Raw genomic sequence first — 24669 nt, 5'->3', positions numbered from 1 at the left:
CGCCCTTGTTAATTACTTTAGCCGAAGGTAGTGCTCGAACCACGCTGATTAAAGTCATCCCCTTTCTTCAAGCCACCCTTCTACTTCGATCCACGGTATACGACGTTGCGACCATTAATCAAAGCATGTCAAAATGTACAGGAAAATCTCGAGAGAAATCCAACTTCGAGTTCTCATTACATTTTGATATCAATCTATCAGGGCCAGAACCTTAAAGAGAAGAAAAAATCTCTCTCCCTCTCTCAAGCTAGATATTTCTCCTTCGAATCCACAGAGTCAACCCTTGTTTCGATTAAAGAGGTCACGAATATTTATATTTAATAGGCTACGTGCAAGATCTATTAAAATAAATCATTTCAATTTCATTTCCAAATTAATTGTGAAATAAATTAAGAAAATTTAAGAAGAAAGGAAATAAGAGGCCTAATAAAACGCCATAGAGATTTTCCAACCCTAAATACAAACCTTTAAGGACTCCGCTACGAAGTAAAAAATTTGTAAAATAATACAACGATATATGAAATATAATACCAATAGATACAAATTAAAGTACCAAAAACACTGAGTAAAAAATCGGAGAAAATTCTCCTGGTATTGGCGGACATCTTGCACCCCCACAGTCGAAGGGGCGACCATGAACCCCATCAACAATTACTTAACGGCAGGGCGAACCTCGGCAATTACTCTCAGCCGAAACTCCCGATTAATTTTCGTTCATTAAAATCCTGCTTGCTTGTCTAAAGGTTCCCCTCTCCCTCTCTCTCTCTCTCTCCCCCCGTCGACCGTCAAGGATCCGTCCTCTATCCGCACACGTGTTCTCCCTCTCTTTGCTCTCGCCGGTTCTCTCGCGTTCCTTCGGCTCGGTTGGCTGAGCCCGACACGACTGTGGCACTCGCTTGTCCATCGGTCTCGTCCCTTCGCTACTCTGCTCGTTCGTTTTTGCGGCCAGTCAGCTCGGTATCGCATTATGCTACGGTCGCGCCGGTGCAAGCCGCTGTATCCTCGTCGCCTTCATCGCCGGTGCAGCCTCGTCGACGTTCAGCTACCTGGAATCGGTGCAACGTGACCCGCGCCGCCTGGCATGCGTTCGCCGGGAAAATGGGAAAGACCGCCAGCAAGCTGAAATCGAAACGGAGCCAGAGTCAGTGTCCCTTTTTAACATTTTCTTCGGTCCTTATGAGATTTTTCTCGCGATATTTCTTCCGCCTCGTGTCCACCGCTTTGCATTAGTTTTGCTATAGTTTGACATCGGCTGGACTGTTCCTTTAATTGCAATGTCTCTTCGTATATCAGTTCCATAAGAATCGAATTGCAATTATGTGGATTTTTAATTTTTAAGAGACTGATTTAGCGAAGCTTGTCCTCGGTACCATTAGTGGATCTTTATAACAATTCGCTGTGAATTACTTCCGTCTTAAGTGTTGCTATAGTTAATGTAGCACTAGCTTTTATTAGAATATTTAGCAATTTAGTGAACGATTTACTAGTGTCTCGGTGCCGCAGTGTTGACGGTTCCTGTGAAAGTTTCGACACATTTCTGTTTCCGTGGTGACATTCTACGGTTGTGTTTCGAAAGATTCGTGAAAGGAAATGATCGTGCGATGCTGGATATCTCTCTCTCTTTCTTTCTATCACTCTCTCTCTTATGAATTCGATCATCGGTGTTCGACGATGGATTAGCATGACAGTTATTAATTCGATGTGTCACGATCAAGACGAGGTGATTCGGTTTCGTGGTGAAAGGCTGGTGATGAGTCGATGATGTTCAACGAGCACGTGCTGGACGAAACGAGCCGCGACCGAGGAACGCTTTGGTCGATCACGTATTTCTGATTCAGGATTTATAATAAATTGCGAGGGCAATCAGCGCGGATTGTACACTTCGATAGCGTTCTCTCTCTCTCTCTCTCTCTCTCTCGATTTCTTTCGCCGTGGTTTCTCGGCAACGAGAAATCTCTCAACGCGGCTCGGAAAACGAATTTTTGTTGACGCGTTTCGAAATGCGTTTTACAATGTATATTGCGTTTTGGAATGTACAATTTCGAGTAGCAACAAGGCGCGGTGTTTGAGCAGTGTCGCAACGAGTGACGCAAAAATAAAGCGAGCACGGTGTTTGTCAAACAGACGGCGCGAGATAATGGGGAAATTCGCGTAGCCGTGGAACGTTTTATCGTCGAGCGACGCCCACGAGGTCGATCGGCTCGCGGATCGGCCCGCGAGACGTGTGCGGAATCGCGTCGGAGTGCGCGTTTCGTTTCAAAATCGAAACTGGCGCGCGGAGCACGGCGAACCGTAGGATGTAGGTCGCGTGTTGGTGGCTCCCTTTTGCGCGCGGCTTTACAAATCCGGCGCGCCGACAGGGAAAACAAACCGGGCCGCGGTTGAACAAACAATCGCGCTGACCGCCGAAAATATTTTTATGGGCGGCGAAAGCCGTCGCTGGTAAATATTTGGGCGAATCCCGACTGAGAGACAATGGAACGCGGTCGACTCGTTTTTAATTGTTGTGATTTTTGCGATGAATAAAACGATTCTCTGTTTGAACTGTATGCAATTTTAATTTATTCTCGTGCACGCTCGTAGAGAACGCTGATGTCGCTTTGACGTCGTATATTTAAACGAATATCGAGGGAGAAACTTTACTTTTGATTTAATATAAAATGTTGCCTGCATTATTGACTTGAGAAGGAATAAGAATATTTTTTTTTCATTTTTACTATCAGTTTTACGACTGTTTCGTTTAATGTTTCAAGAAGTTTGATATTTCAGAAATTATATATAAATTATATATAAAAAAACATGCGTAGATATAATTTGTATTTTAATCTGTTAATATTTGAAGAAATTTGTAAAATTAGAATACATTTTCCATTCATTTCTCCACTGATATTTATGCATTTTGATAAAAATGCATTCCAAGTTTACAGTATTTTTCAGATGCATTAACAATTTATTTAGACAATGTTTTACAATAAATCGAAAGCTTTTTGACTGCTTGAGCAGAAAAGAGGACACTAATTATCTAATGATTACCACTGATGTCCTAATTACATTTAGATCTAATATCTATACATTATTAACAACTATTACTGTTATTACCATTACAATCATTACAGAATTCTCAATTATTATACATTCGAAACATAGTGATATTTCGAGCAGTTCCATCTAAAAAACCGTGAGAGAGCAGCTGCCGAAAGAATCCAGTGTCTCCGTTATCGATCCGCGAATAAATTTGCATAAAATGCAGATTCCATTAGCGGACATTTTATGCTAATCACCGCGACTCGTTCAGGCAAAAAAAAAAGAAGAACGATCGTTTCGGGAGACCCTTTCCCTGCATAATTTCTAGGGAAGCTCGAAAGTTTGCTCGCGACGTTCCAGCCAAGTTCCTACCAGCTAAAAATTTCTATTTTCTGGAAGCGCGTATCTAGGCGCACTATCGGGCCGATAAAGAGACGATAGTGCAATGAAGTGCGACGTATCACAATGTTTCTCGGTAATCGGGGTTGAAGCGATTTCCAATCGATTTCTGTTCTTCCTGGTTTCGCGTCGCCGCGAGTCGCCGACGGCCGCGTGCAAGTTGCGTCGACTTCTGTGTCAGTTGTACGCACGAAACTGGAGTCGATTGTGATTCCAGCCGCGAGAGGTAAACGCGCATATAATTACGCGGCCGCGGAGGAAACAGCGGAGTCGCTGCGAGAACGTCTCGCTGACGCGAAGAAAACTTTTCGAAGAAACGTTCAGGTAGACGCCGGTTGCCTGTGATACCTGGAGCGGAGATTGTTACATTTGTTCAATCGTCATCTTGCGAAACACAGTCTCTGCTATTGTCCTCGTCCGGCGATTAGAGAACGAGATACCCTAATCGCGGTTTTCAGATTAGATCGCGCGAGCGAATTGCATCTTCTATGTTTGGGTAAGAAGAATACGGTGAAATTCATTCTTACAAATCGTCCGACCAAGTTTTACTAATCTCACGTATCTTAAACATCGAATTAACTTACTATAGTACAGACAAGACGTGTTTATACAACGCTGCGTGTAACTATAGAACGAATCGCTGTTTCGATTCAATGCTGAGATATTTCAAAATAAATATGATACTATTTGCTATTTCAAACCAGATAGTATTATCTGTGTAATGATATAGCGACGTAGGTGGATAGTTGAGATCATTTTAAACAACTTTTTCCTTTGCAAAAATGTTCTTCCAGGTATAGTTAACGAGTTATTAATAGAAAATGTTGACCAATGAGAAGCGAGTTCTGTTAGCGTGCGGCGATCGAAGCGCAATTTTGCTATAGGCTTAGCCGTCTCGCGTTAGTGGCACTCATCTCTCATTGGTACATGCTTTTTTTATTAATAACTCTGTAACGATGCCATGGGGAAAATTTTTGTAAAGGAAGAAGTTGCTTGAAATGATCTCAGCCAATGATTAGCGACTGTTAGACTCGCCATTACCGAATTGATAGATATTTCCTGAACATCCTTTATGGTAATATGTTTAATATATACAATAATATGGTAATGATATTCGTACACCGTGTTAATATTATTCAAACGCTTCTTTCTTTAAACTTCGTCATTTAAACATACCTCGGCAGTGAATAAGCTCTACGTCAAACGTCGCCACGCTAATAAATCGCTGAAAAACTCGTTTCTGCAAATCGTTCGATCCTAAAAAGAAGAAAACACGAATCGCGGACCAAAAATGCCGCCGGTAATTTGTATACTTCGATTCGCCATCTATAAAACGAGGAAATAACGTTTCCAGCCATCAATCTCGCGAGCTTTCGTCGCCGTAAGAAGAATAATAAATCCGCGACACGAAAAGAACCCGAAGACATAAACTTTTGTCCTTCGACTCCCGGTCGAACGAGGAAATAAATTCTGCGGCGACTAATCACCGCCATTAATCACAGAAATGACACTCGCCGCCAATTCCGCGCGGCATGGTTATAGTATTCTCGCGGTACAATAGGAATTTGTTAGCGAACAGAGAGACACGATCGATCGATCGCCACGTCGAACACAAGAAGGAAGAGAATATTCCGTGCACGGCCTCGATTCGTGCGCCGGCGGCGCGACCTCGGGAACGACACCTATCGCGGCGTTTTCAAGCCGATAGTGCCTCTCCAAACGTTGCATAGTTATCTCGGTAAACCGGCGACCTTATCAGCCGCCAGGTATTGTGCCCGGCGAAAGAGCGGGAGGGCCGGCTTGCGACGCAGAAACGCACCTGCATTCCACGATCCCGCTTTCCGAAACGAACCGCCGCCGCACACGGAGGCCCCGTTCTTCGCCACGTGTGTCCTGCGGCCTGTCCTCTCCAAATCCTCGAGCGCCTCTTTTTCTATCGACGGGGTGTCCTTTCTCGCTCTCTCCCTCTCTTCCTTTCTCCAATTCGTCTCGCTGCCAACCGACGGCTACACCGTGAAATCTCCGTCCGGTGTCTCCTTGCCACCGACGTTTAACTTTTCGAGGGCTCCGACTTTGACGGCGGTGCTGCTCGACCGTTTAATTTATCGCTTTAGAAATTTATAGTTCTATGAACCCTGGGCGAAATAGTTGATTGAAATTCGAACTAATTTCGTTAGGTTAGGTCCTAGTAAATAATGCTGGAAATTGCTACGAAGGCTGAATAATTTAATTAATGAAACTGAAAGCAGAGAATTCAAGTTTGTCATAATGCATGGTATCTTAACTCTTTCGTATTCTAATCAGTCTAGTAAAACACAATTTGTTCGAATATATAGCGATACAAATGAAATTACTCGTAACATTCGTATTTAAGAAATTCTGTATGAAATCCTTTATTTTAAAATTGTTGAAATTATAGAGATCATTTTAATAATAATTCTAGAGTTCCAGTGACGTTATCTTAGATAAATACTCAATTTGTTGTATGAACGATGTACAATTTATTCGGTAATTGACATTGCCGAATAAAAATTGTTTAGAAAAGATATTTATAATAACAATGATATAGTGAAATTGAAAGCTATTTAAAATCGTGACACAGACATTCTCGCTTTGAAATTAAAAGCCGAAGCAAATAAATAACCAGGGAAATTAAAACCAAGAATTATTCATTAAAAGTAACGAGAGAAGACGCGTGACACAATCATCTAATTAAAATCGTTGTTTCATCCCACCGCGTACTAATTATTTTTCCAGAATTTATCGATCGTCACGTGTCGCGTTAGCTTGTTAGATGTTAGCGACACGCGCTATTAGCGTACAGAGTTATGCGCATTGTTCAAACAATTACATGACTGCAGATTGCATCTAAGTGCATACTCGGCCGACATTACATAACTAGAAAACTGGTTATCGGGCTCGCATTTACGCCTCGTGCGGTCATAATGGTTAATATAAACCAGTTTCTGTCGTTGCGTTTAACGGAACAAACTTTATCTTTTCGGACGGTAGTACATACCTATACGCGTAATACCACTTAAATAGGTTCGTACGACGAGTGTCCCTTTAACGGAGCCCTTTTAAAATCCGTCTCGCTCCCAAGAACGCGGGAAAGGAGGACAGATGATTGCCAAAGGAAGAGGCTAAATGACAGCGACCTCTCATCGCGTACTTTTAAAATTAGCTCCTCAATTAGCCTTAAATGGATTTCTAAAGTGAACACTAAGTGCAACAGCTTCATTATTGAAGATTGCTGGCGACTCCCATTCTTGTACAAAATGATCCCGTTATTGTCCCAATCAAAATTAATGTGAAATGGCGTAGCTTTAATTAACGACTGAAATATGTGTTTTATTCTTTTGTGTAGTTTTATATGTACCAGAGATCTAGATCTTTGGCTGTCGATTTTTAATTTTCACTTTTTAATTTTTACTTTTCAATTCTTAACGTTTAATTTTTACTTTTCAATTTTTAATGTTTCATTTTTACTCTTCAATTCTTAATGTTTAATTTTTACTCTTCAATTCTCAATGTTTAATTTTTACGTTTCAATTCTTAATATTTAATTTTTATTTCTCAATTCTTAACGTTTAATTTGTTACTTTTCAGTCCTTAATGTTTAATTTTTATTTCTCAATTCTTAACGTTTAATTTTTATTTTTCAGTTCTCAATGTTTCATTTTTACTTTTCAATTCTTAACATTCAATTTCTAATTTCTACTTTTCAATTTTTAAGTTTTGATCTCCTATATTTAATTTCTGTACTGTATTTTCAAATGTTTCATTCTTCATTTCTAAATCTTGACTTTTGACGACCAATTTCTAGTGATCTCTCTACCATTTTAAATTTTAATATTTTACATTGGTAACCACATCAACATAGTTTTGCTTGTGTGTGGAAACAGTTCCACGTCTCCCGTCCCCTCGTCTGCAATCTATTTTCTATCTCCGCGACTGACGACCGGTCGATTCGCACGGCTCGCCGCGCCGGTTTCGCGAAACCTAAGCGAAAGGGTTAAGGGGCAACGTTCGAATCCCGGCGACTGGAAAGGAGGCTGTCGAGAGAACAGGTTTATATCTGCCACGGCGCTAGAAGGCGGCCGAAGATAAACGGATCGAAGCGAAAGTGAGGCCCCCGGTGACTTCAGTTTCTGGCGAACGGCTCGTACGATCCGCACCGCACGTGTCCCCGGACAAAAGCGAGCCACGACCTGCGTGTGCGTGTGTGTGCGGCTGTGTGTGTGTGTGCGACCGGCGTGCAAGGATTCCGGAAACCCCATGAGACCCCGTGAATCGACCGGGAGTCCCGCACGCACGAGAGAAACGATCCTCGCCGAGGCCGTCGATCGTGGGCGGTTCGCTCTTTCGAATGGGACCAGGAACGATTGTCCGGAGCCAGTTCGTAATGCGCGTGGTCGTTTCGCTGCACCTGTGATCGCGTTCGGAACCAGCCGTGGAATTTCAATGGGAGATACGTGGCGTTGTTCCACGGTATTTGCATGGGGCACGCGTTCGGTCGCTGGATCGCGACCCGGCAAATTACACACTTCTGTCCGGGATTCGTTCGAATGTAATTGCGTTGCTGTGCGGCGGCCTTGAGTGAAGAAGACATTGTTCAACACGATTTCGGTGTGTATACGTGTTGAATTGATGTGTTTGGATGCGAAACGAGGTTGCTCTGAGTGCTATTGTGCCTTGCGATCGAAGGTATTTAGGCTTTGCTCTGGTCATTTGTCTTTTGTTACCTGCACGGTGTACGAATTCCTGGCGAATCCAGAAAATGATGTCTCAGTCTTCAACGCACGAATATGTGCGTTGGTCAATGGCGTTTTTATTTTAATTTCGCAACGAAGTCGAGTTTCTGAGTTTTATTTTAAACTCGAAAATTCGTGTTTGTTTGGTTTAGTATTTATGTTGTTTAATATATATTTTGTCTAATATTTATTTTGTCTAGCATTTATTTTGCCTAATATTTACTTTGACCAATATTTATTTCGTCCAACATTTATGTATTGATCAAAAGTTGAACTAAAATAAAAATAATCATACTACTGTGGAATTTTATAGGAACTGATAAAAGATTTTGTGCTTTTATTTATCTATTATATATGTATATTTATATATCTATTTATTATTTTATCTATTTACTTTGTTATTGCACTTTCAATAATTTTGTACATCACCATTTCCATATAAATGCAATACTTGCTTAAGCACACCTAATCGGTGTCGAAAGTGAATCTGAATTATGCCGTGCAGTTTAGACTGGCATACAGCGAACAGGTGAACGGTAAATGTTAGCTTCGCAGAGGGGGAACGGATAACTGGGAGAAGGGGAAGCAATTTTTCTCATTGAAAGTGCATTACTGTCATGGTTGATTTTGTTAACGAGTAATTAAAGCATCGAGGTCATCGCGATCAAATAAGGAAGAATCTAATTTGCCACCAGCTTGAAAAAACCTGGAATTGGAAACGCTGTTGCAGCTGGTGAACCTTGGAACAGTGCATTGTCCTGGAGAATAGTGTTTTGAATAGCCTTTTGTTCGAATAGTCGACTGGTCTTTTCTCGAATAATGCCTTTGTTAGAACATTCGATCCATGAACGCTGTTCGTTAACAATAATTGAGAAACCTGGAGTCGATAACGAAATTATTGAGACACTTTTTAAAATGGTATAACTTTTTTAGAACTGGACTAAATGACTCGAGTTCTTTTCTAGATGACAGAGATAATAATTTATTAGACTATAACTAGAATGCTTTTCTTAAGTATTCATATTGCTTAGAATAACAAAAGAAAATTAAGAAGAAGAAATTTACCTTTTTTAAGCTGAGTCTATAACGAAAGTTTAGAAGATTTCTTTAGTATGCAAACACGCATTCTTTACTTTATTTTGCTAAACGTATTTTTTAAAATCTTCTTTGTAGAATAAAAATGAGTTTCTTTATTTCCTTTTGTTATTAACAGATATTATTTACATCATAGGATCAGACAAACGAAGGTAAAAAATTGAGTCTTTTATCTTCTTTTATCATTGACTAAAGATTCACATTTTAGGAAATAAAAAGGAAATAAAAAACCCATTTTTACACGAGCCAATAAAGAATATTTTAAAAAATGCGTTTAGCAAAATAAAATAAAGAATGCGTGTTTGCAAGCTAAAGAAATCACCCTGCAAACAATGAAAGTGTGCTATTACTTATTGCTCGATTAGAGTAATATTTTGAAGATCAATTAGAGTAATATTCTGAAGATCGATTAGAGTAATATTCTGAAGAAACCTACCATGAAAACGCTTTGACAAAATTGCTATTTGAAGGAACGCTTTCCTTGCTTCTCTTCTCGTAAAATCTACGAGGCGATTTGACTCGCTCGAGCCGAAGTTTTTAAAGGCGATAAAAATCGTGACAGAGGAAGCACGATCGAGATCGACGCTCGAAAAAGTGATTCACGACTGAAACCCGATCGATGGCCCTCGCCGCGAATCTCGGATGGAGTCTGGTTCATATAAATGGCATTCGCTTATCGTTTGCCCGTAGCTCGGATAAACATTTCGCGGTGTTGATACGAACGCGATCGAATCTGCGTTCGTTTTTCTTGCGTATACGCTTCGCGGAAGAGAATGAATGTCGACGCCAGCAAACAGCAGCGTCGATAGAAACAATTGATCGGAAATTGGTCGGGCTGCGACATAACCAGCCTGTTGACACGATTTAACCCGTTAACGAGCGCTCTCGGATTGAGACGATAGCGAGCGACAGAACAGCTGCGCGCGAGAGGATCGAGAGAGATCTGCCCTTGGGTTCGACAGACGATCGCGTCATTTTTCTGATGATTTCCTGGCGCTTTTTTAATAACAATTTTGCTGGATTCTAAATTAAATAGACCGTTTAGTGGAATGTTTTTTTATTGGTAAAAATGACGCGAGAAGTATTCTTTGATTATTATTTTGCTGCAAGAAATATTTGTAAATCTCAATTGTTTAATTTTTTTAATTATCTTCTCTTTAAAGAATTACTAGTTGATCATTATATAGATATTAAATGAAATATGTATCGTACGAAATAAGCATTAAATAAAATACGTACTATACGAAATAAACATTAAATAAAATACGTACTATACGAAATAAACATTAAACGAAATAAACATTAAATAAAATAAATATTAATCGATCACGATTCCTCCGATCAGATTATTTTTATCGAATTTAATCGGCTCTTCGAATTCTCACTGCGTTCACGTTTTTCAATGGTTACACGTATCGTACGAAATGGGGAAAAATGATGGGTTTGTATGCTTCAGGCATAGCATGGAGCTTCCGGTTTCCATCTATGGGCGCCCTGCAAAATCTAGGCGCCAGCGGCCGTCGTCGAAAGAGGAACGGCCTGTCCTCTTCAGCTTCGTGTAAGGACCTCTATCAGAAGCGACACACGATCCACCTACAACCGGAAATCATTATTCAGAAGGAGCACTCCATCATCGTGACTCCTCTGACGCCGGGTGATCTTGACGACGAAGACAGCCGAAGGTAACCACAACTATATTAACTACATACCGCGAACCAACAATTAACATTAATAACATTCTTCCTCTTGATCTTTCCGTTTGATCCCCGACGACGTCATCTTCGCAATAAACTTAACATAAAAATTGCATAATGGCTGCGTTATGATGAAACATGAAATAGTTGGAATATTGAAAGCAATTACGAGGGTTGATTTATTACAGTAGGATTATTTTGCATAAATTTTCACTGTTTAATAATCATTGAATGTCTCGAGGATTTATAAGCTATGTGTGCTTAGAGGTTGATCTGTTTTATCTATTTTATTTATTTTATTAATCGCGAGAGGTAGTTGATATTTAAAAAACTGTATAGCAGTGTACTGTAGCTTGGTGTTAAATTTTAGTTTCTATTTTTATTTTATTAATATCTAAGCTAGTATTTAAAGGATTATAAGATAATATTGTAGTATGATCTCACATTTTTATCTCAATAATAGATAATACTTAATAATAGCTTCACATACTTAGTAATAGATAATACTCAATAATAGGTAATAAATAAACCATTTATAGGCCACCGGTCAATAAAGTATCAATAATCAAAATATTATTAATTATTCTCAAAATATAAAATCTGAATTGCATGAATTAAAAAGACAAGGAGAATCTCAATGTTTTAGTCTTTATTTGCGGGTTAATTTAAAAATATTATATCGCCGGCAACCCCATGGGATTGTTCTAGGGTTAAAGTAAACTAGAATCATAATCTAAAGTTCCAAGAAAATTCTGACACATCCCCAAGAATGAGATCGTTATAGTGATTCACGGATCGACAATGTTTCGCTGGTTCCCCTCGGCTGTGAGAGACGCCACAATTTCCGAGATACCGATCGACTACACCTCGGCCCCGTGCTTTTGTAAAACGAGAAGGAAACAGAGGCCCGGGGACCTCAGGCATCGAGGCCTTGAAAGGACTTTTCCTACGGAGTCGAGATTCTTCTCTTCATAAGTTATGAATTAGCCCTGTCGGAGGGTACGCGATGGGCACCGGTCCAGGAAAATAATAGCGCCGGCAGGTCCCGAACCGGTTTCCACGGTCTTCGCCTTCGGAATAACACACACGTCCTGCCCGGGGATCAGAAGACTCCGGGAATCCCATAACCGGACGAAATGGGTGAAACTGTACACCGTGTACCTCTTTCGTAATCCCGTCGAGAATCTGTCGGTGACATTGTACCGACCCCCCCTCCTTTGCCCGCCGGTCGCCGTCATTGTTATCTCAATTCCTGTACTTCTATCGGGTCTGAACATTTTGCTTCGATATCTGGATCAATATTTAATCGAGCTGTTCAATTAACTGGATAGACTATTACCTAGCTGTATCAATTGTCTAATAAAATAAGAAACTGGAGTATGCTCATACGAGCCAAGTTATTGTCTGAGCTTAGGTTAACGAATTATTTCAATATTAACACGCTACGTTAGCGATATCTTATTGACAGTACTGAAAATATTAAATTTAAATTAGTTACGACCCGTACGAAATGCTAAAAGCATAAATAAAGTACTAAAATAAAAATTGTACGAAATGATCGTTATATAAATGTTTCGAAGAATGATCCAATTGTCCAAATAAGTTGTCGAATTAAATATTGTGCGACCAGATGAGTAACTTGAACAGAAATATCGAATTATTTCATGAAAATTAACACGCTACGTTAGCAATATCTTATTTCCACTTTTCCAAATATTAAATTTAAATTAGTTACGACCTGCACAAAATGCGTCGACGAATACTAAAATAAAAATTGTACGAAACGATTTTTAAATAAATATTTCGAGGAATTACCCAATTGTCCGAATAAATTGCCGAATTAAATGTTGCAAATATTGTCCAATCAGATAAATAACTCGAACAGAAATATCTGACAAGGTTTATCGGAGTGCGTCAGTAAAAAGATCGATGACGTATTAGATCAACAAAATAACTGTTAGGGAAGTACGATGTATGGAATTCTTTAATCAATATTTTTGTCAATTTTTAATCATTATTGAATGTCTCGAGGATTCACAAGCTATGTACGCTTAGAGGTTGATCTATATTATCTATTTTATTTATTTTATTAATCGCGGGAGGTATCTAATAATTGTATAGTCGAATGCGGTAGCTCGATGTTAGATTTTAATTTCTATCTTTATTTTATCGATATCATTAATCGCGAAATGTGTATCCAGTATTTAAAGAATTATATGATAATATCGTAGTACGATCTCACAGTTTTATGTAAATAATGGATAATATGGAATTCTTTGATCAATATTTTTCTCATTTTTATCGATACCGACGCACCCCGTCGCGATTTCTGTTCGATGCATCTGCCGTCGATCGTCCGTCACGCAGAGCAAATAGCCGCATCTGCACATTTGTAACGCGCCTTACAATCTTATCGTCCTCCGACACCGAAAGGACAGTCCTATCATTGATCGCGTCAGTCGGATTCTATCAATAACTTCCGTCTCGACAATGTCTGCCTATATGTACATATCTGAAACACGAAACTCGCCATCGACGGACTTTATCTCCTACGCATAACAGCAGAAACCATAGACGAGAAATCGAGACCATAATTACTTAGAAAGTTCACGGCATTTTTTGAGCGATTCACCTTTTTAATCAACGTTGTTTACCAGACGTCTTCTGTTTCTAACCCTTTGTACTCGAAGTCATTTTAACTGCGAATCTGAAATCATTTTTCCGGCTCATATTATTACCATTCTATGCAACAAAAGCGCACTTTTATCTATACGAAATTGATTGACTCGTACCAACAGTGTTAGTTTAACAATTTTTTAAATCTAAACTTTGCTGGTATAAAAATAATCTTGAAACAATTTCAGCGTTGCCTCAGAGTTGCAACTCGAGTGCAAAGGGTTAAAATGCTAAAACTATCTTCATAATAAATATAAAAATAAAGGTTTCGTGGAAGTAAGAAGTTCAGAATGCATTCAGGATGCAACGAACGCTTTCGTAAACTGCAGCTCCTTAAGAGGGGATAGGTAAGAAATTTTCTGGTAGTGACGTTATAAATAGGAACGGGAAGGGTGCTCGGATACACGCACGGATAGCATGGCGTTCGTAGAAGCATACCGCGCGTCTTATCACTCTGCTGTCTCTAATGTCATTGCAATAGGATCTCGTGTGCAGACTTTGCAGCGTGTGCGAACTGCATCTGCATTAACTGCTGCGCGACGACTACCCTGGGCTACCCTAAACGACGTCTCTGTTCCTTGCAAATACGAACGTCGATCTTTACCATAGACTACTATAATTACTAGATCACGGATCTTTACCATAGACTACTATAATTACTAGATCGCAGATCTTTACCATAGACTACTATAATTACTAGATCGCGGATCTTTGTGTAAAATAAAGATAATCTTCATTAATTGCAAAATATAGAAATTGCTATTAAAGTTGTTAATGATATTAGTCAGTTGACAGTAGTGCAATAATATATTCGATTTGCTTGAACGATTTTAGTATTTTTCATTTGATTCGATACCGAAACAAGATGGAAGATGTCAAATCACTTATTATTGTAAAATATGCAGTAATCGGTCTGAAATGCGTCTTGGGGAATGCTTTAAAATTGATTATATTGCATAATATTATAAGAAGCGGAATGTTGATTTGCAAATATTCCTCGATGTCTACGAATTTGTATAAATTGAATATTATTATATCTTACTTTGTTCTAAACGTATACTATAATATTGTTACGATGGAAGTTATCGATTGTGGATAATATAAGTATATTATATAATACAATAAACCTATGCTATATAATATAATATACGTGTACTATATAATATAATATACGTATACCATATAATATAATATACGCATACTATATAATATAATAAACCTATACTATATAATATAATAAACCTACAAATATAATATAAAGGTTCAAAACTGCTGATAGGTAACATCCACAATGGCGCCGAGTGCAAAAGGTTAAAAATTAATTCGCCCGCACCGATCCACGGATTACCGCACTCTCGAAGCAAACCCATCAGCGTTCGCTAATCCAAGAAACAACCCTCGCCATAAACGAACAAAACGATTCCTTTGGCCTGGCAAAGGGCTGATTAGAATAAACGCCCCGCAAGGACCATTTCCTAGTCCTCGATCAGTCGCGCGCTCGAGGTTGTTCAACTTCCTCAAAGAGCAACCAGGAACAAAACAAGAGAGCACAGATGCGTTTTATGGGTTCCTAGACCCTTATCGAACGCTTTTGTTCGACGCAGGCGCGCCGGCACCCTACGCGCCCCCTTTTCCTCCTTCTCAAACAGATCAATAACCCCCGTTACCCTGCGCACCCCGCGTCCCCCCTCTATCGACTCCTATACCTAACGGCGACTGATAAGAAAAGCCTAGCCCTGTGGCAGAGGCCGTCCGCCGTTCGAAAAAGGAAAAATTGGAATAATCTCCGATCGAACGACCGGTGTCAACTCGACGCCATACTCGAGAACGGAGAGAACGCAGGCGTGGGTGAGAACGCGCGACGGGTGCGTCGCAGTGACGTACGAAGCGCATCCGATGCGTCGTCGCGTGCACCGGCGCTGAAAAGAAAAGCGAATTCTTTCGATGCGAAACGATCGGTCGAAATTTTTGGAAAGACTCGAGTGGAAAGGTACCAAAGATCGTGATTTATTTTTATTGTGATCATTTTTAGCTTTAATTACTGAAGAAATTAGGTTACGTAATAAGGCGTTAGCATTCTATTTTACCGTGAGAATAGGAGAAAATTGTTTGATCTGTAGCTTGAATTTTTACTGAATTTATTTTCGAGAATTCTGATACTCGAGTTTTGAACTTTTTAGTATTGGTATCCGAGTAGCATAATTCCTGAGAAGATTCATCAGTAGACTCAATAATAATCCTAATTGCAAATTCGAAAAGTCCTTCTTGTTCTTAGTGTTAAATAAAAGTAATTCTGTCTTCTAATTATACAATTTCATTTATTTAACAATGGAAGATTATGTTAAGAATAGATTATAGACTCGAAAGATTATAATCTCGAAGTTCCAATCCAAAATTCTTCTTTTAGAAACTGTCCTGATAATTAATAATCGCCAACAAAGGATCGCGAGACTATTTTTTAATAATTTATTTTGTATTAATTCTTCGTAGACTTCTTAACCGAGCGGATCAGAAGTTCTTTCGTATTTTATACCGCGACTTTCCTCTTCCTAATTTCCATTTCACGAACGAATTGTTGAATAATCGATGGATGTCAGAGAGTTCATCTCGACGAGCGGTTCGTGAATATTTTCTATCGAAGTGCCGGCACTCGGAAGTTTTTCTATTAGACAACCGGTGGACACTTAAACGCTTTGAAAGTTCGCGTCCACGATCATCGGCAAAGGACAAAAGGCTATTTCCATTTCAATGGGAAGACAATTGGGAGCTTCGTATATATACATATATATAATTGCATGCGATACGAAACGCGTAGCGCATCGCGTTTCGCGGAAATATGCAATAGAAAAGCATCATTCACCGCCGCGGCCGTGCATTCAAATCTTCGACGGCGAACAGGTTGAATGCATACTTATTCACTTTTGTCTTGCACTGGAAACTAGGTTGGCTATTCTCATGCATAATTCAGGATTCCTGATGGGATCTGTCCGGGTGTAGTCTTTCAAAACGGGCACGGAAGTTAACGCATTTTAATATTGGAGGAAATGTCGCATTTGCTCCTCGCATTAAATCATAATAGCACGTGACAATCGAAGACGATTTTGATAGCTTTGTAGATCATGAAGTCTCTATAATTATTATATTATCAGAATATTATTGTATAATCAGTACATTATCTATAAAGTATTTTCTTCTATAATGAGTATATTATTTATAAATTATTTTCTTCTATAATGAGTATATTATTTATAAATTATTTTCTTCTATAATCATTAAAACAGATGCAACTGCGATAATCAGATTGAGGAAGTTATTCTTCCATGACTGAAATTATCAAGGATAATAATAGCGCATTCAATTTCTGCTTCTCACGCCTAACTCGCAAAATTTCCATTTTAAGTAACATCTTAGATACAAAATCGAAATGTAAATCGACTGTAGAATACGATAGCCAAAATGAATAATTCTCTTTCATTAATAATTCCATCACCTTTAAAACTAAAACTATCAAATCAACCAAAATGATTAATTCTCAATTTTATCTTCTAAAATCCCTGATACTGTAAAAACCTTTTTGTCTAAACTATATATACGTTATATATTTTATTCTTCATTCGAGCATATAGTACAATAAAAAGGAGGCTTGAATCAATCCAATCTCGTGATCGTTATAAAACAATTTAGAACTTGCCAATTCGAGAATAAATAGAATATAGAAGTATATAGAAATAAATAGAATAGGTCAAATAAAAGTAAATCAAAATAAAATAAAAGTAAAAACTAAATAAAGATAGAAACATAACAAAGTGAACATCTGATAAGAAAACGGAAGTTATTAGAACCAAATGGAAACCGATCGAATGGGAAAATATTTTTGTTGGCGCCCGGATCGAACCGGTCGCCCCCCGAGCTATTAATACCCGACGGGTGGCGACTCCGTGGTCCTCCAAAAATACGGCCCTGGCCATGTCGTGGGTTTCCACGCACATAGTTCAGTGGGGTGCGCGCGCTCGGCCCGAGAGCCGTGTGGCCAAACCCTATCCCGATTTCCCCGAGTCTCCGACACAATTTTCCGCCGCCTCGTGAAAGATTCGTCGCGTCTGTCGACGAGGGTTGGATCAGTGGGATAGGCCGAGATGTGAACGTTCCGCGGTGAAGAATCACTTTTTCGACGCAGGTCGTCGGAGGTGAGAGCCGAGGAAGAGGAGACCGCGGTGGAGAGAAACGAGGACCAGGACTCCGGTTCCGGGGAATCTGCCGGTAAAACGGGTGACAGCGGCGACTACGCGAATCTACCGATGGTGAGTGTGTATAGTTTTTTAGCTTTTTAAAGCTTAGTTTTAAAGCGTAGTTAATTTTCCATCGCGGTGAGATTTCTATTTAGAGATCGGTAGATGGAATAGAACGAGTTGACCGAATGAGTCGCGTGAAGACAACACCCCTTGGAGAGTTCGGAAAAGACTGAGGGTCTTTCGAAACTGCGTAAATTTTGACTTGGTTTCTTAGGAACTGTGCTGAATTTGTTTTTTCAACTGCCAATCCCGTCGAAATGACTAGTTTCTGTTTTTTTTCTTTCATAATTCCTGCTACTGTAAAAACGTTTTCGTCGATAGCCTTTTTGTAGACTTCATCGTTCAAGTATATATTATAGTAAAAATTGTAATAATATACGTTAGTATAAACAATATGTTTAAAGTTTGGTAATACTACTGTTAACGATGATTTTGAGATACGACAATGACAGATTGCCGAAAACTTCAAAAAATGTTGGTTAGAGAAGATTGAACAAATCTGAGGATGAAAATCAGCTAATTGTACTTTATAAAAGAATTATCGATACTATTGCAAAAGGACGCATGAGAAATCAATTTAGACGGTAATTTCAAGAGATCAATAGGTAAATTCAAAAAATCAATTTAGATATTAAATTTAAAAGATGCATTCTATTTCACTTTTTAACACTAAACCCGCCGCTCATTAAAAGCGACGAACATGTGTCGCTCTGTAAAAATGATAACAGAACCGAGTTTAATTATGTAATCTCAGCACTTCTTAGATACAAAATCTGGGACCGATCATTTTGACCGGCATGGCAGGTTTAGTGTTAATCCGTGGCGTTAATGAGCTCATCGACGGAATTCGTGGACGGGTGACTTACCATGATGATCGTGCGCGGACGTCGCCACGGCGAGCCGGCTTCCACGCGTGATACGCTAAGTAAGTCAGTGATAAGTCTCGCACACGAGCGTGGCGATGATCGCTTTATGGACGAACCACTCAAGGCTGTTCTTGTTAAGCCAATTCCGTTGGTCTCGCCGAGACCAGACACTTCTTCATTGATCCGCACACGGCTGTCTCCGAGGCCTACGAAACAATCGCAAAACATTCGATTAAGCATCGGTTCACATAAGATGCACCTGTCGCGAAATTTACGCAGCTCAAATGTAAACTCTTTTTAATTGTATATGTATATATTGTCTGTGAATTGGAGCGATCGGATTGGTATTTGATTAAACATTACACTGAACTATTTATAAGTATTTAATTAATTATATTGGGAGAATAAATACTGAGAGAATTAGAAGCTGAGGCGATTAAAAGGTAAGGAATTAAATGCTGAAAAGATAAAAGGCTGAGAGAATTAAAAGCTGAGAGAATTAAATGCTGCAAAAATTGAAGGCTGGGAGAATTAAATACTGTGAAATTTAAATATGGAGAAAATTACAAATTGAGAGACTTAAATACTGAAAAGTTCAATGCTGAGAAAATTAAATGCTGAGAGAATTAAATACTGAAAACATGGAAGGTTGAGCAAATTAAATCCTGAGAAAATTGAATATGGAAAAAATTAAAAATTGAGAGAATTAAATGCAGAAAAAGTTAAATGCTGAGAAAATTTAAAGCTAAGAGAATTTAATGCTGAAAAGATTGAAGACAGAGAAAATTAAATATACAGGAAATTAAAAATTGAGAGAATTAAATGCTGAAAAAGTTAAATGTCGAGAAAATTAAAAGTTAAAAGAATTAAATGCTAACAAAATTAAAAATATAATCTTAAGGTATTATTTCTTCAAACTTTTACATTATTAAAATCTATATTTGATAAACTATTAACACTGCAATTGTCACACGATCGAATAAGCTTTATATCGCACTTAAAATGAAAATGTTAATAATTCTAATAATTAAAATAAGAATAATAATCGTAGATAAGAAAAAATACTATTCTAGGTCAGGAAAAGAATGTCTTGACATTACAGTTGAAATAGCTTCGAGTCAGAAGGGTTGAAAGGAGGATCCATCATGGACGCGAATTTCTAGCGCGTCTCGTAGTTCCGTAATTTAAGATTTCGTTTCTCGGATGTCTAATTTAGGAGCCACCCGAGGAGTCGACGCGCAAACTCTTGGAGCGGGAACTTCGACTTCTGGATCCTAGAGACCTGAGATCGCACGCTTGGTACCACGGCAGCACGCTGCGTGGTGGTCGGAAGGGTGCGGAAGCGGAAGTGCCGAACGACGGTGACTTTTTGGTGCGTGACTGTGCCTCGCAACCCGGCAACTATGTGCTCACGGTCCGGTGCAAGGGTCAGCCTCTTCATTTCGTTATCAACAGGGTAGGTAACGCTCATAGGAAAACTGCTATCCAGCAGTCGAAAGAAGGAGCTTTGAGCACATCTTGTACACGATGTAAAAAATTAAAAATTAAAAAAGATCATACTGATCTGTTGCTCGAAAATTTCTTTTTTCTTCCTGGAAGATCACTTCTGTCACTTGTAGACAGTATTTCGAATTCCTTTTCTTTTTACGGTCTTTTATTGTAGCGAAGCAAAAGTATCCATTTAAAGGCTCGATAACATAACATATCTTGCTAAATTCCAAATCCAATCGTGACAAGGATAACGAATCATTATCACAGGATAACGATTCTTAAGAGTCACCTTCATTCGCAGGTGGTGATCCAGCCGGAGACAGTGTACGAGAGGGCGCAGTACCAATTCGAGGACGAGGCGTTCGACACGGTGGCCGACTTGATAACGTTCTACGTGGGCAGCGGCCGACCCATCAGCCAAGCCAGCGGTGCTCGCATAATCACGCCAAAGCCGAGATCGGTGCCGCTCACATGCGTGCCAGCACCAACGAACAGCCAGCACTGTTCCAGCCCCTCGTCGTCTTCTCTATCCACGGGCTCTCCACCCCGTCTACCCCGGAAGCAGCAGCGTAGTCACTCGTTGACGGCTCAACACCATCCATCGGAACAACACGATGTCCGGCAGGTATCCAACCAGCAAGCCGCGCCGCACGTGCCGGTCCAGTCGAGCACTCTGCCCCGGGTGCCGCCTATCCAAAGCCAGCCGCCATCTTGTTCCTTGTCCCTGGGTCGCCAGAAGATCACCAGGGTGATTTCGGATCCTGCTCTCCAGCAGCAACAGCAGCCGCCGCTCCAGCCGCCGAATCTGAATCATCAGAACTCGCTGGGCACGGCTCCGCCGAAGCCTCCGAGGATACCTTACGTTCCGAATCACCAGCACCATGGCCACCATCACCACCACCATCATCACCATCACCACCAAGGTTACCAGGCGTCGGGCAGCGACAGCGGAAACGGTTCCGGGGACAGCGAGTTCGAGACCAACAACTCCGGAGGCACCAGCAACCCTTCGGGCTCGGCGCCCATCAAAGGCGTGGTGATCAGAAGCCACTATCACACCAGCAACGACGGCATGAACGGCGGAAACGAGTACGAATTGTCCGCGGAGGAGCAGCTGGTCGTCGCCGCGCCCTCCCTGGAGATCACCACGGCGCTGGACATTGAAGGATTCAGTACTCTATTGTTGCCCGCCGGGGATCACAGGCCTCTTGACCCGACCGCTCTCAGAGGAGTCTCCGGAATGCTCCACGATTCGGCTCCCAGGGTTCTGGCCTCTCATCTGACCAAGATCGATCTGGAACTGGCTCTGCAGCCTGGTTCCGGCAACCGAAACGGGCTCAGTGGCATCGAGCTAGCTACTCTGCCGCACGGCAGGCAGGCCAGGGTTGACCTGATCGAGAGGTCCGAGTGTCTGAAGCTGCTCGTCGCGGTGACCGTGCTGGCTGGTGCCACCGCGATCGAGAGGGCTGCCACCATCAGCAAGTGGATCAAGGTGGCCATAGACACGAAAACTGCCCTCGGCAATCTGTACGGGTTCTGCGGCGTGATGCTGGGACTGTGTCTACCACAGATACAGAGGCTGGCCAATACGTGGCACTTGCTGAGGCAGAAGCATACCGACGAGGCATTCAGCTTCGAGGCGAAGCTGAGGCCCACCCTGCGCGCCATGAACGAGTGCACGAACCCCCAGGCTCCCAATACTACTTTGCCACATCTGCTGCCTATCGCGTTGCTGGGGGAACGGGGGCCAGAGGATGTTTTGGGTACGCTTGCCAGAAGCAATTCTTGCTTCTTAATTAACCCTTTGCCCTGTAATATCGTGTCAGACTGAATATACCGATTTTTACGTTATTCGCAATTTTTAAAACGAAATTGAATTCTGTCCATCATTTATGTATATATAAACGTTGGAGTAGAGGTTGCCATGTAATAAGTATAATTTTTCTGCTTTTATTAGCAACGAACAAAATGCTAGTCAACGTAACTGTGAACTAAGTTACTATTGAACTTTGAAAGTTTCTATTGAACTTTTTCGCGTAATCATTGGATCTTAAATATTATATAGATTAATGAGAAATTAAAAAATTACTTGACATGTATCCAAACATTAATACATTATTAAATTAACTACCAAACCAGCCGCAAGAAATGGATTCGCTTTACAACGCCAAATAAAATTCAAGTTAATTGTTTACCGAAAACTATGCAGAAAATTTGTATCATATGTGAGAATTTGTATGATATGTAAAAATTTGTAATGTTTTAACGCTAAGTGAAACGATCGCATTGATTTTACAGGAACCGCTGCGCCTTCGAGCCTCACAGCGGCGATCTTGTCGCCGTGGGAGAACTCGGCGCCGGACTGCGGTCTGTCGATAGTTTGGTCCCACTTGGAAACGGCCCGAAAAATAGCAGAGAATCTGCCATTGTTTCGTAGGAACGCGGAGATCGCTCTAGAAGGTTCTAGAAGCGACGAGCTGCTCTCGGACGCGTTCCGAACCGAGTTCCACATCAAATTCCTATGGGGCAGTCGAGGGTCCACCGTGGCACCGGAGGAGAGACACCTGAAGTTTACGCAGGTCCTCGACGCGATGTTCGACAAGTGTACATCCAGCGAGGTGACGGCCTAAACGACCAAAGGACAAATTATTTTATAGAAACCAGCGATCGAGAGATTGCTCGGCGTGGACATGAAGAATTCTGGTGCATTTAAGATCTCTTCGAGTGTTATGAACTTTGATATTACCTTCGTTGATTGCTGTTTATGTGTAAATGATTATTAGATTCCTGCTTTGTGCGCAACATTTTTGCGGAATCGAATTGATTTTGATTTTCGGCATCGAAAGCCATTTTATTAAATCGTAAAATTTTATTGAATCGTAAAATTCACGATCTCCAATCACGATCCTTTCAATTATCCTAATCGTTTCAAGGGAGCTTCTCCCTTTGGGGGAGAAACAGCATTAATTGTGGAATAATGACTTTATTATTTCACGTTGCAAGTTCATTGCGCTGTTCTCGTGTCCAAGCTGCGCGCATCTTTCGGATCGCCGTTGATTTTTAAGGACTTTTTTTTTCTTGGAAAAAAAAATTAGTCTTGACTAACGAGGGACCCGAGCGTGCTTCTGTTTCTCTTGGTTTCTGCGTGTAAATTATGATTATGTAATTATGTAATTAGATAACTGTAATTAATTGTAATTTCGATACGTAATAGGTATATTTTATTTAGCGGGGTTCGACCGCGAACCACTTTGTACTTTAGTCCGACGGTACTCAAATTTTTGTGATCGCCGCGTCGCGGTCAGCCATTTTGCACAACTTTCGTACGACCACCGAAGCATTTTTATCGAATTATAGTTGGTAAGGAGAACCGTGTGTGATCGTGGTCTTTCTTTCGACGGTGAACGGTCCTCGCTATTCGGGCAAGAAAAAGAAACAACGAAAATAAATGAAGGGATCCTCTGGTTCAAATGTGAACTATGAACTATGAGCAGGTTCCTGACGATAGATCGATCGCGTTCACAAGCGAGAAACAAACAATCAAAAGTGTAGCATTAACGCGGCAGGATATGTAATCGCAAAACGTAACGATTGAAAAAAAACGTGTCATATATAACAAAGTATTATCGAGTGTATCAGGGATAGATTGCTCCATTAACGATCCGCAACTGCCAATCATCCGTCTCGCAGCAAGCTGCGACGATATAATAATCAAACCCAGTTCAGCTATCATGTACTTAACTCTAACTAATCATATATTCGGCCAATAATATGTTGTAAATGTTGTTCACGTTTGTTCACACTTAATATAATATACGAGATGAAAATCAATGAAACGCATTTCATTTCTGAAAGATATTTTACATCTTTTTTTATTTTAGTTAAATTAGAAAGTCCTGCACATCGATCCTTACTGATCTTAACATTTATAAATAAAAAGTTGCAATTGAAATCTAAATTCGCATAACTTCAAGTACAACAAAATGACTCGGTTAATTATTTACAATATTTCCTGACAATTCGATAGATAGAATTAAGATTTATTCTTCCTTTTTTTCAAATATCGCGGCAAAAGTGGCGCCGCCTGCGGCGATTCTTAGAAGCTTCTTTCGGAGTCCAAAAAGCGCCAAATCGCGTAGTGTCAAAACGCTCAAACTGTTAGCCAAATTTATCGACGGCTAAAAGATATTTGAAAAAACTAGATGGCGACAATGTACTGATACTGAATAAGCAAATGGCGCCACCTGTGGTAGGTTGCTCAAGTTGTTAGACAAATGATACCGACATAAAAATGGACCACGAAATCGATAGTACCATATAAGGCAGTACACTAAAGTTACTAGCTAATTAGTAATACTGTCAGATGGCGAAACTAGTA

General features: G+C 40.3%; 1 protein-coding gene across 1 annotated transcript; it reads left to right on the top strand.

Moving 5' to 3' along the window:
- The first annotated feature begins 885 nt into the window (after positions 1-885).
- Positions 886-24125, top strand: LOC144475046 (breast cancer anti-estrogen resistance protein 3 homolog). The gene is made up of 6 exons (XM_078190573.1): positions 886-1141; positions 10729-10954; positions 17820-17943; positions 20017-20256; positions 20593-22054; positions 22590-24125. Exons 1-6 carry the CDS (start codon positions 1099-1101, stop codon positions 22919-22921), a joined length of 2427 nt encoding a protein of 808 aa, XP_078046699.1. The 5' UTR covers positions 886-1098; the 3' UTR covers positions 22922-24125.
- Positions 24126-24669: the final 544 nt, after the last annotated feature.

The sequence above is a fragment of the Augochlora pura genome, chromosome 9 (assembly GCF_028453695.1).
Source record: "Augochlora pura isolate Apur16 chromosome 9, APUR_v2.2.1, whole genome shotgun sequence".
NCBI lineage: Eukaryota > Metazoa > Arthropoda > Insecta > Hymenoptera > Halictidae > Augochlora > Augochlora pura.
The sequence above is the reverse complement of the archived record's forward strand: the minus strand, read 5'-3'. Positions and strand labels throughout refer to the sequence as shown.

What these genes read in the sequence shown, in the direction of transcription:
- LOC144475046 (XM_078190573.1), top strand. Translation starts at nt 1,099, where the DNA reads ATGGGAAAGACCGCCAGCAAGCTGAAATCGAAACGGAGCCAGA. An exon ending in GACGACGAAGACAGCCGAAG is followed by an intron (nt 10,955 to 17,819) that starts GTAACCACAACT and finishes TTTTCGACGCAG; the next exon opens with GTCGTCGGAGGTGAGAGCCG. An exon ending in TTCATTTCGTTATCAACAGG is followed by an intron (nt 20,257 to 20,592) that starts GTAGGTAACGCT and finishes CTTCATTCGCAG; the next exon opens with GTGGTGATCCAGCCGGAGAC.